The 20,389-nt window shown below is 38.4% G+C and overlaps 1 protein-coding gene across 2 annotated transcripts in view; it reads left to right on the forward strand.

Moving 5' to 3' along the window:
- Positions 1-17,029, forward strand: part of LOC143710378 (B-cell receptor CD22-like) — a 35,023-nt gene extending 17,994 nt beyond the window's left edge. Inside the window, exons 7-11 of one of the 2 annotated variants that reach the window (XR_013194536.1) lie at positions 15,482-15,745; positions 15,819-15,927; positions 16,054-16,103; positions 16,300-16,559; positions 16,692-17,029. Coding sequence is in view for 1 of the 2 variants with exons in the window: in XM_077201327.1 (XP_077057442.1) it covers positions 15,482-15,745; positions 15,819-15,927; positions 16,054-16,108; positions 16,309-16,559; positions 16,692-16,731 (719 nt within the window). In the remaining variant the exon portion in view is untranslated. Of the gene's footprint in view, positions 1-15,481; positions 15,746-15,818; positions 15,928-16,053; positions 16,109-16,299; positions 16,560-16,691 lie in introns of both variants that reach the window. The other variant, XM_077201327.1, reaches the window with a different exon arrangement.
- The last annotated feature ends 3,360 nt before the right edge of the window (positions 17,030-20,389 follow it).

The raw sequence follows: 20,389 nt of genomic DNA on the forward strand, positions 1-20,389 counted from the left end.
TATGCATTCTGCTGTAACAAATTCATAAATTTCTATCCAAATATCACTAAATATGGAACCTTGAGACTCAGACCTTTCTGACAATATGTGTTTTGTCAATATTAGAAAAGGTTTTGATAATAAATTATGAAAGATGATGCCCAAAAGGGGAGGGGCCTAATACAAAAATACCGTTTCTATGGTAACACAACATCCAATTTCAAAACGGTTTTCACAGGATGAATTCTGAGTTCGTAAGCTTTCAAATTATACCTAATTTATGATAACTACTAAATATGTGATATAATAATAATAAAAAAAATTATTTATTTTATATATATATAATATATATTATACTTTTGAGAGGACTTCTTACTTTACTTTTTAAGATATAATTTTATCTTTTTTTATTGACAAATACTAGATTATGTTTTATTATGAACTTTTAGCATTAAAAACCAAAGTTTCAATTATTAAAAGTGTGTTCGTCGACTTTTTGTGACAAAGGTCCGAAACTCTTGTAATGACGTCGATTTTTTGAGGCGCACTCTTGTCATAAATTCATATATTACTGTTCAAACATAATTTGTAAGAAAAAAACAGCGCTAAAATATCTATTTAGGAGTCTTAGACCTTTCCAACAATATTTATAGTTTGTCATAATTAGATTAGGATTTAATAGTAATATAGCGAAGTAAAGTTAGATATCCAGTATACGGCATCGTGACAGTTAAGGGGTTAAAGGATGGGAGGACACTGTCCAGCCTGCAGGTATTAAAATCCTAAAAAGGTGAAAGGAAGGATACATAAAAAGAGCCTTTTCGGTCTATCCTCCCCGATCCTACCCCATAAGTCATTGCGCGCCGGTGACGACAGCACTTTTATTTAAAAAAATAACGGATGATTGTTCTTGTCGCCTGGCAACTGTGACAGCTACCGATGACGAGCGGGAGTAACATTTGAACTGCACTTTTTTATATTCAACTGGGTTTTATATTCCCGTAGTACGGAGCCCAGAAAGTCTCCTGTGGGGGAAAAAAACAATCCGTGGCGACGGTTGTGCAGTCCGTCCCCTCAGTTCATAAACTGCACTCACAAACTGTTTAGGACGCGTCCTTCGGAGGATGCAGCCTTCACATTGGGACACAGCTAGCGTCTCACAAACAATTTGAGGACATGAATAAATGAACATTTCCAGAGCTGCTCTGAGAGAACGCCTAATGAGCATTTTCATCATTTTATTTGAGAAAAACCATTGTCAAATAGGCTTACACTTTGAAACAGATCTTCACTACAACCCGTCAAAATAAAAGTTTGGTTTAACTAGGAGAAAATATGACAGAAATATATTACTGTTGTAGGCATACAATAGAATGTACCTCTCAACAATAATAATAACAACAATAATAATACAATTTATTTAAACATTAATTAAGGCATATCTTTTTTGTCCATGGTTTAATTTAGTAAATCTGTTTTTTGCAGCTCTTCCCCAAAAAATAAAAAAGGCCACAAGTTAAAATTTTCATTTGATTGCCACTGTTTTTGATAATATATTTGGAGTAAATCATAAAAAGAAACATTAATTTTATGAATAAAATACATTTCATAGGACTATATTATTCTTAAAAAATTTAATAAATTATTAATGTTAAAAATGAGTTGTTAATCTAATTCATTATCAATTATTGAATTTAATTGATTAGACATGTTCTATTGAAATTTTAATAAACAAAAAAAACAAATGGTTTCAAGTTTGTTATAATAAAAGTATTTGTTCAACCCCAAAAAAACTGTTTTCTTTAATTTAACTGTAATTTTAACTGATGATAATAATAATAATAACCATAATTTAATAATACCATTTATTTAATAATTGATTAATACTGTAAACCGTGATATTTTCTGAGACGTTATCATACTGTAAAAATCTCATACCATTACAACCCTACACGGGAGAGCCCCCCACCCCACCCCACCCCACCCACTGTTCACCCATCCCCCACACTGTAAAAAAAGATTAGTTGACTCAACTTAACTAAGTCAAGTAATCTTGTTGCTTTGACTGAGTTAAGTTGAGTCAACTTATAGTGTCAAGTTTATTGCACTTCAAAACACGAGTTGACTCAACTTCCTGTATCAAGTAATGTGGACTGAAAAACATTAGTTAAGAGAACTAAAAAAAAGATGTTGGTTGAACTTATGTTGGTAAATGGACTGCATTTATATAGTGCCATCCAGCTCGTCGGGAGCAGCTGGGGTTAGGTGTCTTGCTCATGGACACCTCGACACTTGGTCAGGTGGAACCGGGGATTGAACAACCAACCATCTGGTTTGTAGACTACCTACATGAACCACTGAGCCACTGCCGCTCAGATTTTATCAAGTTAGTTTACAGAAATTACTAGATTTCAAAAATTTAAGCAAACTAATATCTACAAAGTATCTACATGAGAATTGAGAATTGGCCAGTCAAACTTAACACTGACACTCTGGCGGCGCTAGCCAGCTGAATTAACAGCGCTCAAAGTCGACACTCAGAGGCTGTGTTCAAAATCATATCCTATACCCTCATTCACTATTCCCTACATTAGATCACTAATATAGTCCACTTGACTGAGTGAATAATTCAGTTAATTTTCAGTTAATAAACACCTGCTGTTAACAATCAGAATCACTGAAGGAGATAGGAACAAGAAGAACAGAAAAAAAGACGAAATCAAGATAAAAGACATTAAATCTTAGCAAAAGATCTCAGCAGATGAGGATTAAACATCTCCACAAACAGCATTACCAGCTTCACTTATTACTAACCAGACTGACTTTATTTCTGTCAGACGTCTACAGAAGTTCTTATTAAAAGGTGACAGAGGTTTAGATGTCATTTTATTTTTATTTGATGTTACCATAATGGTGATCAGTGATTGCTTTAGTTGGGCTCTTGACACTTGACTTTTAAACATTAGTTGTTCTTTGGCTGCTGTAGCTGTGTCTTTAAAATACATCAGCTATGGCACAAAGCTGAAGACAACAGGATGACAATGACTGTTTGTTAATAGTCACAATCATCATATTATGGCCTGATTTACTGATCTCATTTGCTGTCTAAAGTTGTTAAATGGTGATGTCTTGTAGTTTTGATTTTGTTGTCATTGTGATTTTCCACGCTAGATCTCAATCCAAAAAGATTTGATGTAAAGAAAATAATGTTTTTAAAAAGGTTATACTCAGAACATTTAGAACTTCTTGATCAGCCAGACACACACAGGCATCTAATTGGTGTATGAATCTCAACAATGGTGACAATCATAAGTTTTATGCTGCAATGCATGTTGGGTACCAAAAAAAAAACATGACTCCCAGCATGCATTGCAGCATGAATAAATTATGCATCAGATTTGTCTGGTTATTTGCTTTAATTTTTACTTTTTGTTTTTATTTTTGCTTTTGGTTTTGTGTTGACTTTTAGTTGCGTATTTTGGGATGTTCAAATTTAATGTTATCTTTTTTGTTGATTGTCACCATTGTTGAGATTCATACACCAATTATTGATGCCTGTGTGTGTCTGGCTGATCAAGAAGTTCAAAATGTTCTGAGTATAACCTTTTTAAAATCATTATTATTTTCTTTACGTCAAATCCACGATAGATCTCAATCTGTAAAATCACAATGACAACAAAATCAAAACTACAAAACATCACCATTTAACAACTTTAGGCAGCAAATGAGATCAGTAAACCAGGCCATTACATGATGATTGTGACTATTAACAAACAGTCATTGTCATCCTGTTGTCTTCAGCTTTGTGCCATAGCTGATGTATTTTAAAGACACAGCTACAGCAGCCAAAGAACAACTAATGTTCAAAAGTAGTGATGGGCGGATCGATCCTGAAGTATCGATACTTCGATACTGACGTGGTATCGAAAAGGATCGATCCTCACACAAAAATATCGATCCAAATGTGTGTTTTTTTTACCAGTAATTTTTTATTAATTTAGCATGCAATTCAGTGCGTAAAATAAGCTTCTAAGTGGAAAAATAAGCGAATGTTAGCGGGTAATTGTGTAGGATAGAACCTTTTCTCCTAGTCATCTGTATACAAGACGAAACCAATCAATCACAGAGAGCGTTCGATGCTGGTGCTTCGCTGAGCTCACAGGCCCAGTGCGTTTGGGAAACGAAGCCTTGCTTAGATGACAGAGAAACAATCGGGAGTTATTTCGCAATAAACAAACCAAAACTGTACATAATGGTTTAAAATGTTGACGTCAGTAAGATCTTTTTAATGAAATTAATATTTTTATTCAACAAGGATCGATACATTAAATTGATCAAAAGTGACAGTCAAGGGTTTTACACTAAAAAAAAATCTACTTCATATAAATGCTGTTCTTTCAACTTTGTTCATCAAATAATTCTGCATAAAATGTATCATGGTTTCCAACAAAATATGAAACTGTTTTCAACATTGATAATAATAAGAAATGTTTCCTGAGCAGCAAATCAGCATATTAAAATGAATTATCATCATGACTGGAGTAATGATGCTGAAAATTTAGCTTTGATCACATGAATAAATTACAGTTTACTATGGCATAGAAAACAGATAGCCTATGTTAAATTGTTAAATTGTAATATTACAGTTTTTACTAAGAGAAATAAAAATCTTACAGACCCCAAACTTTTGAACAGTAGGCTAGTACTATAATTTGGGTAGTTTTGTAAAAGTCACTGACTAATTAAAGGGGAGTTGAGAGCACAGATCACAAAATATTTAGGCCTAGTAGTCATGAAAACGTGTTCAGATTTAGCATATTAATGATGCATTCACCTCATAAATCATGACACACTGCTGTAAGTGCATACAAGTTCAAATGCATGCTTTTAAAATGAAAAAGTATCGGTATCAATATCGGCGATACTGGCCCTGTATTTACTTGGTATCAGATCGATACAGAAATTTGCAGTATCGCCCATCACTATTCAAAAGTCAAGGGTCAAGAGCCCAACTAAAGCAATCACTGATCACTATTATGGTAACATCAAATGAAAATAAAATGACATCTAAACCTCTGTCACCTTTTAATAAGAACTTCTGTAGACGTCTGACAGAAATAAACTCAGTCTGGTTATTAATAAGTGAAGCTGGTAATGCTGTTTGTGGAGATGTTTAATCCTCCTCTGCTGAGATCTTTTGCTAAGATTTAATGTCTTTTATCTTGATTTCGTCTTTTTTTCTGTTCTTCTTGTTCCTATCTCCTTCAGTGATTCTGATTGTTAACAGCAGTTGTTAATCAGGGTCTCAATTAACTTAATTAACTGAAAATTAACTGAATTATTCACTCAATCAAGTGGACTATATTAGTGAACTAATGTAGGGAATAGTGAATGACGGTATAGAATATGATTTTGAACACAGCCTCTGAGTGTCGACTTTGAGCGCTGTTAATTCAGCTGGCTAGCGCCGCCAGAGTGTCAGTGTTAAGTTTGACTGGCCAATTCTCAATTCTCATGTAGATTCTTTGTAGATATTAGCTTGCTTAAATTTTTGAAATCTAGTAATTTCTGTAAACTAACTTGATAAAATCTGAGCGGCAGTGGCTCAGTGGTTCATGTAGGTTGTCTACAAACCAGAAGGTTGGTTGTTCAATCCCCGGATCCACCTGACCAAGTGTCGAGGTGTCCATGAGCAAGACACCTAACCCCAGCTGCTCCCGACGAGCTGGATGGCACTATATAAATGCAGTCCATTTACCAACATAAGATCAACCAACATCTTTTTTTTAGTTCTCTTAACTAATGTTTTCCAGTCCACATTACTTGATACAGGAAGTTGAGTCAACTCGTGTTTTGAAGCGCAATAAACTTGACATTATAAGTTGACTCAACTTAACTCAGTCAAAGCAACAAGATTACTTGACTTAGTTAAGTTGAGTCAACTAATCTTTTTTTACAGTGCACTGTTAAAAAAGTAACTCAGTATAAGTATACGGGAAAATATATGGCACTTCCAAGAAAACGGCCATTTTTGCTATATTGTTTCATATATGTCTATGTGCTTTATATGAATTTTGCATATATTCTCATATAGGCAGCAGACATGGGCACTGACATTAGGCTATATATGTAATTTACTTATATTGACATATATTAAATTTCTGTATGGGTAATCCCCTGGATCATGCTACAAACATGATGATCTTTAGAACATGATGGACAGTGGCTGTGTTTTTTTGTTTACATAGTCTTGCTTTAACGGTCATTAATATAAGATAGTAGCTACTGGAAAAAAAAAAAACAAAAAAAAAACAAAACAGTTGACTGTAAAGCTATTTTATTGCTGTTATAAATATTGTCCAACATTCCCAATTATCTGATATAGCATGTCCTTTACTTACTGTTATGTGTTGGTATCAGTTTGTAATTCTAATACTATAGGTTTTGTGGGGAAAAAAGTAGAAAACTTGTCTAAGTCTGTGAAATAAACTGCTAAAAGGGATTTGATGATCACTAGTCTAGTGATTGTACGTTATTCTGTGTTGTCATCATTCAGTTTGGATTTGATGTAGGCTACTTTAAAAAAAAAAAAGCTAAAAAGCAGCTGATATTGCCATAGCGACAGCAAAAAGCTAGTGGATAATGATGGGAAGTCCTGTTCTTTTCAAAGAATCGGCTTTTAGAGCGGCTCGTTCGCGAACGACACATCAACACTAGTGGACTGCCGAGGCGCTTTCACCCCAAAATGGCGGAAGCGTAGCGCTGCTGCTGGGCGCGTTTGTTGCAATGGAACGTTCTATTGAGTTTCGCCTCTTGTTCTTCTATACTCTTTGGAGCAACTGCGCGCGACTGCAGAATCCGACACGTGCGCCTTGCGCTCGCGAGAGTTTTTTGACACACGTCAGCATGACATCAGCGCAAGGCGGACCGCACTCGGACACATTTCTAACCGGCATGCATCTCGCGCTGATCACCGGTGATCGGTTCTGTGCAGATTTTGCTCATCTCAAACAAGCCTATTTACAGAGAGAGAGACAGATTGATCCGGTACAGCGAATTTCTCTGAGCAGATAAGATAATAGCAAATAATTGTCTATGGATGAAAGGGGGGAGAAAAGAAAAGGTGGGGCTGAAAAGTTACGCGTAAAAAAAAAAAAAAAGCAATAGAGGTAGATGCTGTGAAATGTTTCAAATTAGGTTACGTAGGGTTGGTATTAGGTAATAAGTAGGGTTACCACCATTGCCCTTCTTTTTAATAACCTACATTTATCCACTCTCCCATGACACTGAATGAATAAATGAATACAGTGAATACAGACAACCCAAGTCTCCCGGAAGTTCCTGGAGTCTCCCGCATTGATAGCGCCTCCCTGATGCCAAATTAGTTAAAATCTCCCGGAATCTAGAGCGAGCGAGCAAGAGCGTTCACATACTGTGCTCCAAAGCATTAAGAGACATGATCAAAGAGAAATTAGTTCTTAAATCAACCATTACTATAAAATATAAATAATAAACCCTATTAAATCATATTGTTTTCTTTCCAAAAACGAGTTCCTTTTTTTATCGTTATCTTTATCTTTATGTTATGGTGTTTTAGATAGATTTAAATTTGCTACTATCCTTACCAACACACCTTACACAAAAAGTTTGCACCTTTTTGTCCGTGTGGCTTTCTGGGCAGGTTTTATGAGTATTAATATTATTTGTCTTTTTGCATTTTAGTGCTAGGTAACAGTGTGTCAACACACAGATGAGCCTTTTTTGTGAAGAACTGCACCTATATGTTAAATAAACTTAAACAACCTTTTATTATTATTATTATTATTATTACTATTATTATTCATTTATTCATTCATTCATTCAGATTCAGGAAGATAGACTGAGTCAGATTCAGGAAGCCGTCCCCAGCTTTGATTTCTTCACTGTACCGACATCAGAAAATCTAGACATATTTTTCAAGTTCCACCCTCAACAAAAACTCAAGCAAAGCTTTGGTTCAAAAGGTTTTCTGCTGTAAAGATTCCCATTACCCAATATATGTTGTGTTAATTAAAATAAATGTTTAAACAGCATTTCTGTTCATTTCTCGTTTCTTGTATTGTGTTATATTTTTATGCTATAAGTGGTGTTAAAAATTATTATGCACATTAATAAGCCAATGTGTTATGATGTGCTGCTGTGGGCCAGAAAGTCCAGGGCCACTTTTTGATCCCAGTCCTCCCCTGGCTCACTCCTCCATCGGTTGCTGGGTAATTGCATCTGCCGGCCCAGAAAAGTTAGTAAAGACATCGTTAAAATAGTCCAAGTGACTACAGTTGCTCAACCTTAAGTTTATCAAATGACGAGAATACTTTTTGTGCACAAACAAAAAATAAAAAAAGAACAACTCTTTATTTTCTTCTGTGTGGGTCTCTGACGAGAGTTCACGAGAGCCACGCAGATGCGCGAGAACTGAGAAGACGACGCTCACGATCATTTGATGGGAAAGTGTGAAAGGTAAGGGACCGTTCGGGATTTATGGAAGGGGCCACCGGAGGAAAATAGGGGAGGGTCATGCCTTTTTTTTCTTTGTTGAGGGGAGGGTCATCCAACTTTTTTTTAGTCTAGGGGGAGGGTCACTTAACTTTTGTATTCATGAAAACAGCAAAATTTCAAAGTGGCTTGTTCGGTGCATATTTCCAATGTAGCTCCCTCATTCCCCCCTCTCCATCGCTAGCAGATGGTCTGAGCCTCGCGCTGTGGGTTTCGAGTGGTGAGACTGCGCGCGACCCTCGGGTGAGTCGCGAGAATTAAAAAATGGGCCAGTGATTTAAGAAAAAAAATCTTAAATCTGTTTTCATATTAATATTATTGATGATATCAACTTTGAGTAAAATTACACTGAAAAATCTTTCAAATACATGTAATATAAATACTCCACATGTCACATGACCCACGTACAATCAATCAGTGGTCGCTCTAGAAAAAAGTTTGAAAACCATTGAGAGGGCACTAGCAGCAAAGAGCGAAAGTGATTTCTGGCGCCAATACGTAGGCAACTCTTCAAATATCCTTTCGGTCCCGGTGATTTGAAATTGTGCAAACAACAGCTTTTTCGTCTGAGAAATGGAGTTTTGGATAATGTTCAGCTTCGGTAGCTTAAAGGTAATACCTATTATGCTAAAATATATATTGACTGAGGAAGCCTAGTGACGAGTCCATAGCAACCAGTAAATGTGTTGAATTTGTTGTACCCGCTGTCACTGTGCTTTGTTGAATGGTCTCATCAGGGCCGGCGCGTAGGCGAACTAGGCAATTGCCTAGAGCGGCACTTTTGTATGGGCGGCAAAATGTGTGCCAACCGGGAATGAACAATTCACAAAATAGGTTATATATATGATTTACTGAGCTGCCGCCGCCCCATAGCGACGGCGCGCCCCTGCTCTCACGAGTCATGACTGGGTGATGGGAAGTTCGGATCATTTTACTGACTCTCTTGAGTCATTCGAGTCATTTCGTTTATTTCATTTCGTCACTTCGTCACGAAGTGCGGCGATCGGAACCCGGAGGCCATTCTGCCCCTAGCTGTACATGTGAAAGCATGGGAAGCGATCCCAGGGATATCAGAATGGGTTCTGAGCACAATAAGACAGGGCTATTCACTACAGTTCGCTCGCCGTCCCCCGCGCTTTCGAGCACAGAAATAGCGAAACTGTTGTGCAAAGGGGCCATAGAACCGGCTGTAAAGGCCTGACTCGCTCAGAGAAGGAGGTACCGGTTCTATGACACCTTTGCACAACAGTTTCGCTATTTCTGTGCGGAGTAGCTAGATGGGCTACTTCCGTATTCACTTTCGTCGCGGTCCGTGCTCGAAAGCGTGGGGGACGGCGAGTGCACTGTAGTGAATAGCCCTGTCTTATTGTGCTCAGCACCCATTCTGATATCCCTGGAATCGCTTCCCATGCTTTTACATGTACAGCTAGGGGCAGAATGTCCTGTGGGTTCAGATCGCCGCACTTCGTGCCGTGGGCTCAGGAAACTGAACCGGAGGTATGGGCACGGCGCGCGCGCCCTCGGTGCTTGAATACGGCGACTCGCTGACAGCGGTGGCTGGCTGTTTCATATGTGACGTCCCGAATGCTTTGAATGGGGAACGTTTTGTGAACAGGGAACAGACTTAATGGACTGGCAACAATCTCCATAGAACATGAACTGGCACAGAGAATCGAAATAGAGGATGCAGTTAAGATCTTTGCTGCGATGAAGGCCCGCCGTGCGCGCTTCTGAAGCGTAAGTTAAGCTTCCTTTGCTCTTTAGTCGTTATTTAAGATGCTGAACCTGCTGATGATATAATGTGCTTGCGGACATTTCATTTGTGTGTGTTTTACGCACATACGAAAGTGGTGTAAAGAGATTTGCAACAGTAATTTGAGGAGGTGAAATGTGATTATTTGGAAAAGTCCTGGCATGACTGCTTAAAGAAAAATGCCAGCAGGCCTTTGCCTCCTGCATAAACTTTAATATTGTTGACATTTTGGGCACACGCGCGTTGCGCACTATTTGCGTTATATGTAGGCCTATGGCATATTGGTCTTTGTGTGTTGTTGCTGGTTTTGCGTTATATGTATATGGCATATTGGTCTTTGTGTGTTGTTGCTGGTTTTGCGTTATATGTATATGGCTTATTGGTCTTTGTGTGTTGTTGCTGGTTTTGCGTTATATGTATATGGCATATTGGTCTTTGTGTGTTGTTGCTGGTTTTGCGTTATATGTATATGGCATATTGGTATTTGTGTGTTGTTGCTGGTATACGTTGCAAATAGAGGGGCGGCACAATTGTTTTTCGCCTAGAGCGGCAGAAGTGCACTCGCCGGTCCTGGGTCTCATTGTTATATTTCATGTGAATAACGTTACTAGTTAACGTTAACGTTAGATGAGTAGTATGCAGGAAGTGTTGCGTATTGTGTTTCCACAACAATGTGAGTAAAATCTACTGAAATGGCCACCTTAATCGTGGAGTGTGATGTGTAACGTACGCAGAGGTTTGTCATAGTTGTAAAAATAACAATGGCTTCTGAACATCTTTACCAAGCGTAAACGAATACAGAACTCAATAAATTATCGGGGAGGGTCATGCATTTTTTCACAATCATTTTGGAGGGTCATCGAAAAAATTATTGCTGGCGAAGGGAGGGTCAAGTCTTTTTTGACAACAGATCTCAAAACTCCTCCGGTGGCCCCTTAAATAAATAACGAACAGTCCCTAAGCCATTCATTTTGCTGCATTGGTAAGGCACTATTACGTTTTCTCATCGGTTTCTCACGATTCGGACATCCAGGAAATGCACACTTTACAACCATTTTAAACAACACATCTCTGTCAATTTCTCAGTTCTCGCGCATGCGTCGTGCGATCTCGTGAACTCACGTCAGAGGCCCATACAGAAGAAAATGAACAGTTGATATTTTTTTTATTTGTTTGTTTGTGTACAAAAAGTATTCTCGTCGTTTGGTAAACTTAAGGTTGAGCAACTGTAGTCACTTGGAATATTTTAACGATGTTTTTACTAACTTTCTGGGCCGGCAGATGCAATTACCCAGCAGCCGATGGAGGAGTGAGCCAGCTCTCAGATTTCATCAAAAATATCTTAATCTGTGTTCTGAAGATGAACGAAAGTCTTACGTGGTTGGAACAACATGAGGGTGAGTAAATACTGACAGAATTTATTTTTGGGTGAACAAACCCTTTAATATAAACACAGACTCCTCCGCCCTCTCCTTACCGGAAACACTCATACGATTCGCTTGGATGAAGTTTTCCAAACTAACTTGTTCATCTGGAATGAGTCCTTCAGCCACGTCTCGGACAGCGCGATGATGCAGACCTGGCATTTAGGCAGGGGTGTGAAGTAACGAATTACAAATACTCACGTTACTGTAATTAATTAGTTTTTTTCAGAAATTGTACTTTTTTGAGTAGTTTAAAAATTGTGTAATTTTACTTTTACTTGAGTACATTTTAAGTGATGTATCGGTACTTTTTCTCCGCTATTTTCCTTCTGTTTGTGGTCGTTACTCGTTACATGCTTGTTTAAATTTTATTTTAATTTTATCCATCAACGTGATTGGATCGAGTAATCGGTCTCGTGACTGTCATCAAATCAAATTAAGCATAGAAAACTGAAACCGCCTATTCCTGCTGTTACTCGTGACTGCTGTGGAAGTCCATTCTTCACGCATCAGTTTAATCAGCGTCTTCCTCTAATATGCTAAGGTACATTTCACATTTCTGCTTAATATGATATTTATATAGGCTGGCCTGTCTACAGGGCCTAACACTTGGTCTGAGGCTGGGGGTATTGCGTGACGAGTCCATAATGCGGTGAATTCCCGCTCCCATTTACTTCAAAATCACATTATAGAGAGACGCGCGTCACGATCTGTGCACTGCCGCGTCTCGCGCTCGCCATGCCGCCAGATTCAGAATCAGTGCACTCTATGAACCATGGCGTTAAAGGGACACTGTGTGAGAAATACCCCCATCCAGTGGTGAAATATTATTTTGCATTCAAACGAATTTTGCTCTCCAGCGCCTCGCTTTTTCAAGTGCGTATTGCATCTACGGTTGCCGTTATGTACCAAAAATGCTATGACAGGATGTCTTGTAGTAACACTTCATCGAGTATTTCTCCAGATGAACAGGTTTGTAACTTAAAAAAAACAGCAACTTGACACAACGAACAAACGAATGTTACAGTATGAGTTGCTGACACTGAAAAACATGAACTGTTGTAATTAGTAGTAATGCCGCCTTTATTCGTTATATTTTCTAAATTACGTGATTGTTAGATATCATCATCGGATGATTCAGCAGTAGGGAGAGGAAGAGGGAGAGGGAGAGGTAGAGGTAGAGGGAGAGGACAGAGAAGCAGTGGATCAGTGGGATCTAGGCGAGGAGATGGACGAGGAGCGCGAGAGTCAACACAACGACGGCAAAGATGCCCGGCCGCTACAAGAGACGATCTAAATAGAATTGAAAGTTTCCAAAGGCAGCGAAGAGAAACGACCGAGGTTTGTACAATTTATGTGTCTAGCAGTAGTATAAATTAATTTTAATTCTCTGTACAATCTTATGCACATAGCAAATTCACAACTTGAGCTAATTGATCATTTATTGGGGAAAAAAAGAAAGCTATAGAAAATCTTACAGAGAGACTATATCTCTATATTCTTACTGAATTTATAGGTTATAAAGAGTAAACTTACAAACCTTGTTTTTAGCACCTTCTAAATAGCAGCTATTGAGTAAAGTAACGTTACTCAATAGCTGCTATTCATCAAAGAGCCTGTTTAACTTTAACTATAAATGTTATACTGTCTATATAATAAAGTACACAACCAAGCAATGACAAAAAAATGTATTAAGACTGTAACATTGACTTACCTGTCGAGGAGAAAGCAGGCAACTTCAGCGTCTCTTCTGAAATCTTTCTGCTGCATTAGCTCTTTCCACCTTGAAAACGCTATCCCGATATTTACTCTTGTTTTATGCAATCTCCGGTCACGTTTCCTTTTTCGTTCAAGTCTGGCCTTTTTTTGGGACGAGGATGTCTTCTCCTGTGGCTCGGCATATGTATGATCCGCCATTCCAAATAATAAAGCAATCAGCAATCATAGGAGTGCAATACAGCCGTTTAAACTTGCCGCCGGGAACGCGCCTCTCACTGCTCTCCTCCTCCGTTTCTGCTGCTTTCAGTCACGTGACGCTTGCTCTGAGTCTGAACGAAAACGCGTTGTGGAAACGCGTTTGGTTGGTACTTTTTGACCCTCTCTGCTATTATAGTTTTTCAAGATGGCGGAACGACATGGAAGCCTCCGTGAACCTACCCGTCCCATGTACATAAAGATAATAAATTCTTCATTTACGAGGATAAGTCAGATAATTTGCAGAGGTATTTGTACACCATTGAGGACATATTTATGAATAAAAATATTGATTTCAGATAATAAAATACGTAAAAACCTACACAGTGTCCCTTTAACTTGAACTGCATTTCTGTCAGTGCTTGACTACAGCTCGTTAATAAACAACGTTTTTTGATTGATCCATTACAATCCGTCTTCATTTGGCAAGTGCACTTGCGGAAAAACATTTTTCATGTTCAAGTTTTGTTTTTGTGTGTGTGGATGCAGCGGATAAAACAGCTTCGCCGAGACTACAAAGAGACAAGCAATTGTGTTTGTGTGTGTATGTGTGTGTGTGTCAGAGTGTGTGTGTGTGTGTGTTTGTTTGTTTCTTTTGTAAAAGTTTCCTGGATATAACTTCCCTATTTAATGCACAATTTTCCTTACAAATTATATTATCAGCATTACAATGTGAGTAAATGTAGCCGTGTAAAATGTAAGGGATGATGCCACCCTTCTAGAACAATGTGCATTTACGTTTAAATTGTAACATATTTAATAGCATGGGATTAAAGTGTGTAATTAGTATTAGCTCACTATCTTAGCCTTTTTCAGTGCATTAGGTGAGGTAATCTGATAATATTAGTGATTCTCATTTATCAAAACACTAACATTGGTACCGTTTTGGAGAGAAATTGGGTATTTGTTAATCTCTCTATTTAACCCAATCTTATGGTGTGTGATACTGAACTATCATATGAGTTTCTAAAGGTTTTTGAATTCTTTGCACAGTTATGAATATTGATATTTTATGTGCAACAATAGCATGCTCAGACCCAGTGGCTTTTCGCCTAATTTTAAATGCCCCCCCCCCCCCCCCCCCCAAATAATATGATTTAAATGGTGTAAAAGTGTACTGATTTGATGCATTTTAAAAAGATGGATGATTGATATTCTTCAATCTTTCTGACAAAGAACAAAATATAATGTGAATTAGCCTACAGTATGTGCAATTTTTTTTAAATTTATAAATTGTAGTGCACAGTGTTTATTATAAGGGGTAGAATCTGCAGCTCACTACTCACTACTCACTACTCATGAGTACTTTTAAATAAGCTACTTTTTTACTCTTACTCAAGTAGTTTTTTGGACAAGTACTTTTTACTCTACTCACACTACATTTTTTGGAATGTAATGCTACTTTTACTTGAGTATGTTTTTTCAGTACTCTTTCCACCACTGCATTTAGGATGTCCATCTTATTCCGGAGAGATTGTACATTAGCCATCACAACTGAAGCAACTTCCTCGTTTCCTCGGCTAGCGTGAGATGTCAGCTGGAATTACATCCGATGGTATTAGGGTGAGAGTGACGGAGCCGTGGAGAGAGAGGAGATCTTGACGGGAGTGGGAGATTTTGTGGGAGCTGTTTTACACATCCGGGGGAAACGCTTGAAATCACGAGTGATCAGTAAAAAGATCGCCATGATCCAGACAAACTTAGGCGAAAGGGCGGGAAAAAAACTAATTTTTTTACAGACTGTGTTATCGCAACAGAGCATGCGCCACACTTGTGAAATAAAATAATGATTTACATGTTTTATATATATTTCATGTAGATCCTCCACAGAACGTCTCAGTGTGGGTCAGTGTGTCTGGTGTAATAGTGGAGGGAGATTCAGTGACTCTGAACTGCAGCAGTGACTCAAACCCTCCTGCTCTGAACTTCAGCTGGTTTAAGGAGAATGAAACCTCAGCTGTTGGATCTGGACAGAGTTTCAGCATCTCCAGCTTTAACTCCAGTTTCAGTGGACGCTTCTACTGTGAGGCTCAGAATAAATATGGATCTCAGAGATCAGCGTCTGTTTCACTCACTGTTAAAGGTATTTAAACAGACACTCTTTCAGTTTATTCTGTCTCACGTGTGAAATGATCTTCATGATCATCTTGTTTCAGGGGTTCAGAGAGATGTTCTGCTCACAGTTTCTGGGATCGTGGCGGGAATTGGTGGATTGATCTTCATCATCATAATCATCATCATCATCATCTTCATTGTGTTCATAAAGTGAGTGAATGTTGAGCAGCTCCTGCATTACATTCTTGTCAAAAATGAAAATAAATGCAACATTTGTTGAACTTAAACCACTAACTTACTGTTCAGTACTTTCTAACAAAAACACGGTCTCTCCAGGAAGAAGAGGAGAGACGGTGGAGCTGAAGTTATCAGACAAAATCAGGAAAGTTTGATAATAATACATACCTGAATCTACAATGACATGGATATTATATTTAACTATACAATACAAGACTTGTACTGCCAAATATTTGACATGAAGACAATCTGACAAAACAACATGCATATAACTCAGTCACATGTGTTTCTGAAGGATCAATCTGTTGTTATATCTGTGTGATATTTTATTTGATGAAACTACAGGAGGATCACATTGACAGATCAGCAGAAACGGCTTCGACCAATGACGATCCACTGTATTCACAAGTATCAGCCAATCAGAGGGATGATCTGTATTCCAACATTAAAGCAAAGAAACCCGAACGCTCTGGGAGAAAACAAACAGAAACATCTGGAGATGTTACAGAGGTTCAGTATGCCACTGTCTATCACTTCAAGAACAAAGACATGAAGACTGAAGAGTACGACTGCTTTGAGACGCATCATCCGTCTGATGCCAACAGGTGAGAAACGATTCATTTGAACCCAAATAAAACATATTCAATGCTTAATCAGAGCTCTTGTTTTTGTGTTGTTGAGATGATGGATTGTCGTCTTTTGAAATGCCACATTATTTTTGTTTAATTTCTCCCCAGATCTGAGAATGTGATCTACAGCTCAGTCAATCTGAATTGATTGTCAATATCACAAGCACACACACACACACACACACACACACGCACACACGCACGCACGCACGCACGCACGCACGCACACGCACGTACGCACGTACGCACGCACACACGCACACACACACACACACACACACACTCACTCACTCTACACACACACATGAACACACTGATACTTGTAATAGTCAAATGCCTTTTAGCTTTCGCTTTGTACAGTCAATGCAGAACAGATGTTTCCTCTTCTCTCGTCATACTGTGTGATTTTTATTGCTAAATACATTAAATCTGAACATTGTCAGAAAGTCTTTAGTTTCATTGTCATGAATATTTTTGCACCTTTTACACCCAACTCTCATTACTGTAATGATCCAGGTATTGTATTTTTCATGTTTTTCAGTACTGTAAAAAATAAAATACTGTAATAATATTTTACAATGGGGTTTTTAAATTTAAAGCTACACTCACACATTTTTTTCATAATTAACTATTTAAATAATGAGGGAATGTCACAGATAAAATCTACTTGCACGCGCACTTTAATGAAAAGACTCCACATGAAAATACAGGAACACAGGAACAACTAATCCAAAATACAAACACGTTCATGATACAACACAAAACAACGACTAGGAAAGTATGACTGAAAACCAAGGGCTTAAACACACAGAGCATTGAGTAGACAATTTACAACAGATGGAACTGACTATAACTATAAAAACTCACACATAAACCAGGAGAAACTGAAACACTGAAACCAAACACAGGAAGGGAATGACAGACACAATACAAAACAAAAGACACAGAACCAGGATTGTGACATACCCCCCCCCCCCCCCCCCCCCAAAAAAAAAAAAATTTTTTATGTACGTTACATAGTACGTTATAGCCCCCTCCCTTTAAAAGACTGGCTTCCAGGCGCACCAAAACAGTCCAGGAGGGAAGTGGAACGGGGGAGGGATGGAGGGTGTTGGAAATTTAAGTTTGCCCTTTAAGGGGTTTTACAGTCAAAGACCCAGAACCAGATGTGAAGAATGAAGACCCAGAGTCAGAATTATAATAAATTAAAAGCAAAGTTTTCCTGAAGATAGTTTGCAGTTTCATCAGCAGAAGTCAGCTTCAAGACTCACACAGGAGTTCGTATAGGCCACTTACAGTTACAAAGATCACAGCAGTTATACCATTTCCAAGGTCTAAGCTACGTCATTGCTTACAGGATGAATGATTCTCATTGGCTAAGAAATAGATAAACACAGTAATTTTCCACACATATACAGATAGACGGAAGCATATCTCCATGGATTATGCAGCTGACACTCGGACCCTGAAGTTAGGCACGTCGTGATCTTCCAGGTCGCAGATTTGGGTTGTTGGGCGCCAGCATGTCCAGAACAACAACTCAGTCAATCTCCAATAATGCCAGTGGTTCCTTAACCTGTAACCAAGAAGACTAACACACACACCGACAAACAGCTTTTCCAAGGTTGGATTTGGGCAGGCTCTCACTATAAACAGGAGAGTCCTCTCAAAACATCAAGATAATGCGTTCTTTCTCTCAAGGAGAGCTATAAATGGAAATTATAGGCTTTAACTGAGAAATGGTCTCTTAAACTATAGACCCCTATATGTTTTAACACGTTGAAGACCTTTCTCAAACACAAAACAAGTCCCTATTTTATTTCTGGAATCCGGGCTGAATAAGAAAGCACTGTTACTGCATTCAGATAGACTGCAAAAAGAGATGTGTCAAAAAACAACACATGCGACTGTGTAGATAGCATTTTGACACATGTTGTGTAGATTTTTAACACACAATGTACAATGTACACACAATAGCAAATACTGACATTACAGAATACATGAAACGAACATTTCAGTAATCACACTGGTAACTTTTATAACAAAGTAAAATCTCCAGAGAAGTCATTCAACTCATTTGTTATTTAGAAGGAAAAATATTGATTAATACCTTAATTATAATCAATCATTACATATACATTGAAGCAGCAGTGGATTCCAATCCACCCCCTTCAGTCCCGACTCAGATTACATTCTAAAGTAAAATTTAGACGAGTTCATCCCCAAAGTGGCTTAATTATCATAGAGAAGAAGAAAGTCAACAGTTATATTGTTTCTTCACCATTTGGATGATCACATCATAAGCAAATGTTATCATCAATTGTAGAATGGGAATGGGTGTGGGACACAAAAAACAGACAGGACTCTCAAAGATGACCTCTGTTTTCGTGACAGGACAGACAGGGTTTTCAAAGGCAGTCGGCGAGACCGAGAGTTCATTAATGGCCTGATTGGCCTCAACAGAAGATACTGAAAGCTCAGGAACTGGAGCCGCCGTCACGGCGAGTCAAACAGGCCCTGCGAGTTTCATTCCAATCGGCCTCTGTTAATCTCGTCTGAATGGTGCTCAAACGCCATGGCTGATGGTGGCCGTGATTTTCATGATACGCAGACGTCCTCAGAGACAATCACGGCACCTTGGACCAAGACACCGCATGCCAGTTTTCAAGTCAGTCGGTCTGACTGTTGCGTAGCTATAGACATTTTCCTGTTTAAAAAAATAATAGTTTTATAGCACCACCTAGTGGGCAGTCGCTGCTTCCTTTTTCACACGACCACAGACTGAGCCTATACGCAGGTGAACCGAGTTTGGTGAAATTATCTAATTCTGTTCAAGAGTGATAGCTGTTTTAGTAAAAGTGGCATTGCCCACTTCGAACATTTTCCGTCCCATCGTGGATTAGAATAGAAATTTCTACATTTTTTGTGTGATGATTATTGACAGTCAGACTCAAGAAAATCTTTCTGCACTCATTTGGTTCTAGTTGGGCAAAAACCTTGGAATAGTTAGCAAAAGTAGTTTTTTTTCTGGAAATCCAAAATACTCAAAAAGCGTGACGATCGAATTTGAGACATGAACATGAGACATGAGACGTTTGTTTGTCTTGAGCTAATGATTCCAATTATATAAGACAATTTAGTCTGCGACGAACGGTTTAGGATTTTTGACCGATTTCATACTTTTGATCGATCAGGCCGATCATTAGTGGTGTTGTTATCATTAGTGGGGTGGTTACTACCGTCCCTCGAAGTTTCATGTCTCTGCGACTTATGGTTTGGTCTCCCCGATCACTTTTAGGGCAGAATCTTGATCTTTGAAAATCCTAACAATTATAATATAGTGCTACACACTTGAACCCCTAGAAATCAATCACGTCTTCATAGAGCTCGTAATGTTGCCATAGAAACGCATAATTCCCTGTTCCGACCATGTAAACCGTTCCAAGTAGAACGTCATGTTTTGTCATACCGAAATTACGCTAATTGTGACATGACGTGAACGCAGCATTTGTAACATGAAGATGCACAATATTAGAGCAGGTCACATGCTGCGTTCATCCAATCAATGACATTGACACCACAAATTTGCAAATAAGAATGCTGTTCAACTCCGGGTACAGTATGAGCAGTGTTAAACGTTAAGCAAGATAACTCAAGATTCAGTTTACGCTGGGTTTAGAATGACCCAGAATGAACTTGTTCAAGTATAAAAAGCCTATTGTGTGTGTGAACAGGTTTTTCTTATCTTATGAAAGTTGAGCCTTGCTTGCATAGAGACAGGAAATGCTGTCATATACAACCCCTGC

This window comes from Siphateles boraxobius, unplaced genomic scaffold (assembly GCF_051911475.1).
Source record: "Siphateles boraxobius isolate OS27281-9 unplaced genomic scaffold, OSU_SipBor_1 47, whole genome shotgun sequence".
Lineage (NCBI taxonomy): Eukaryota > Metazoa > Chordata > Actinopteri > Cypriniformes > Leuciscidae > Siphateles > Siphateles boraxobius.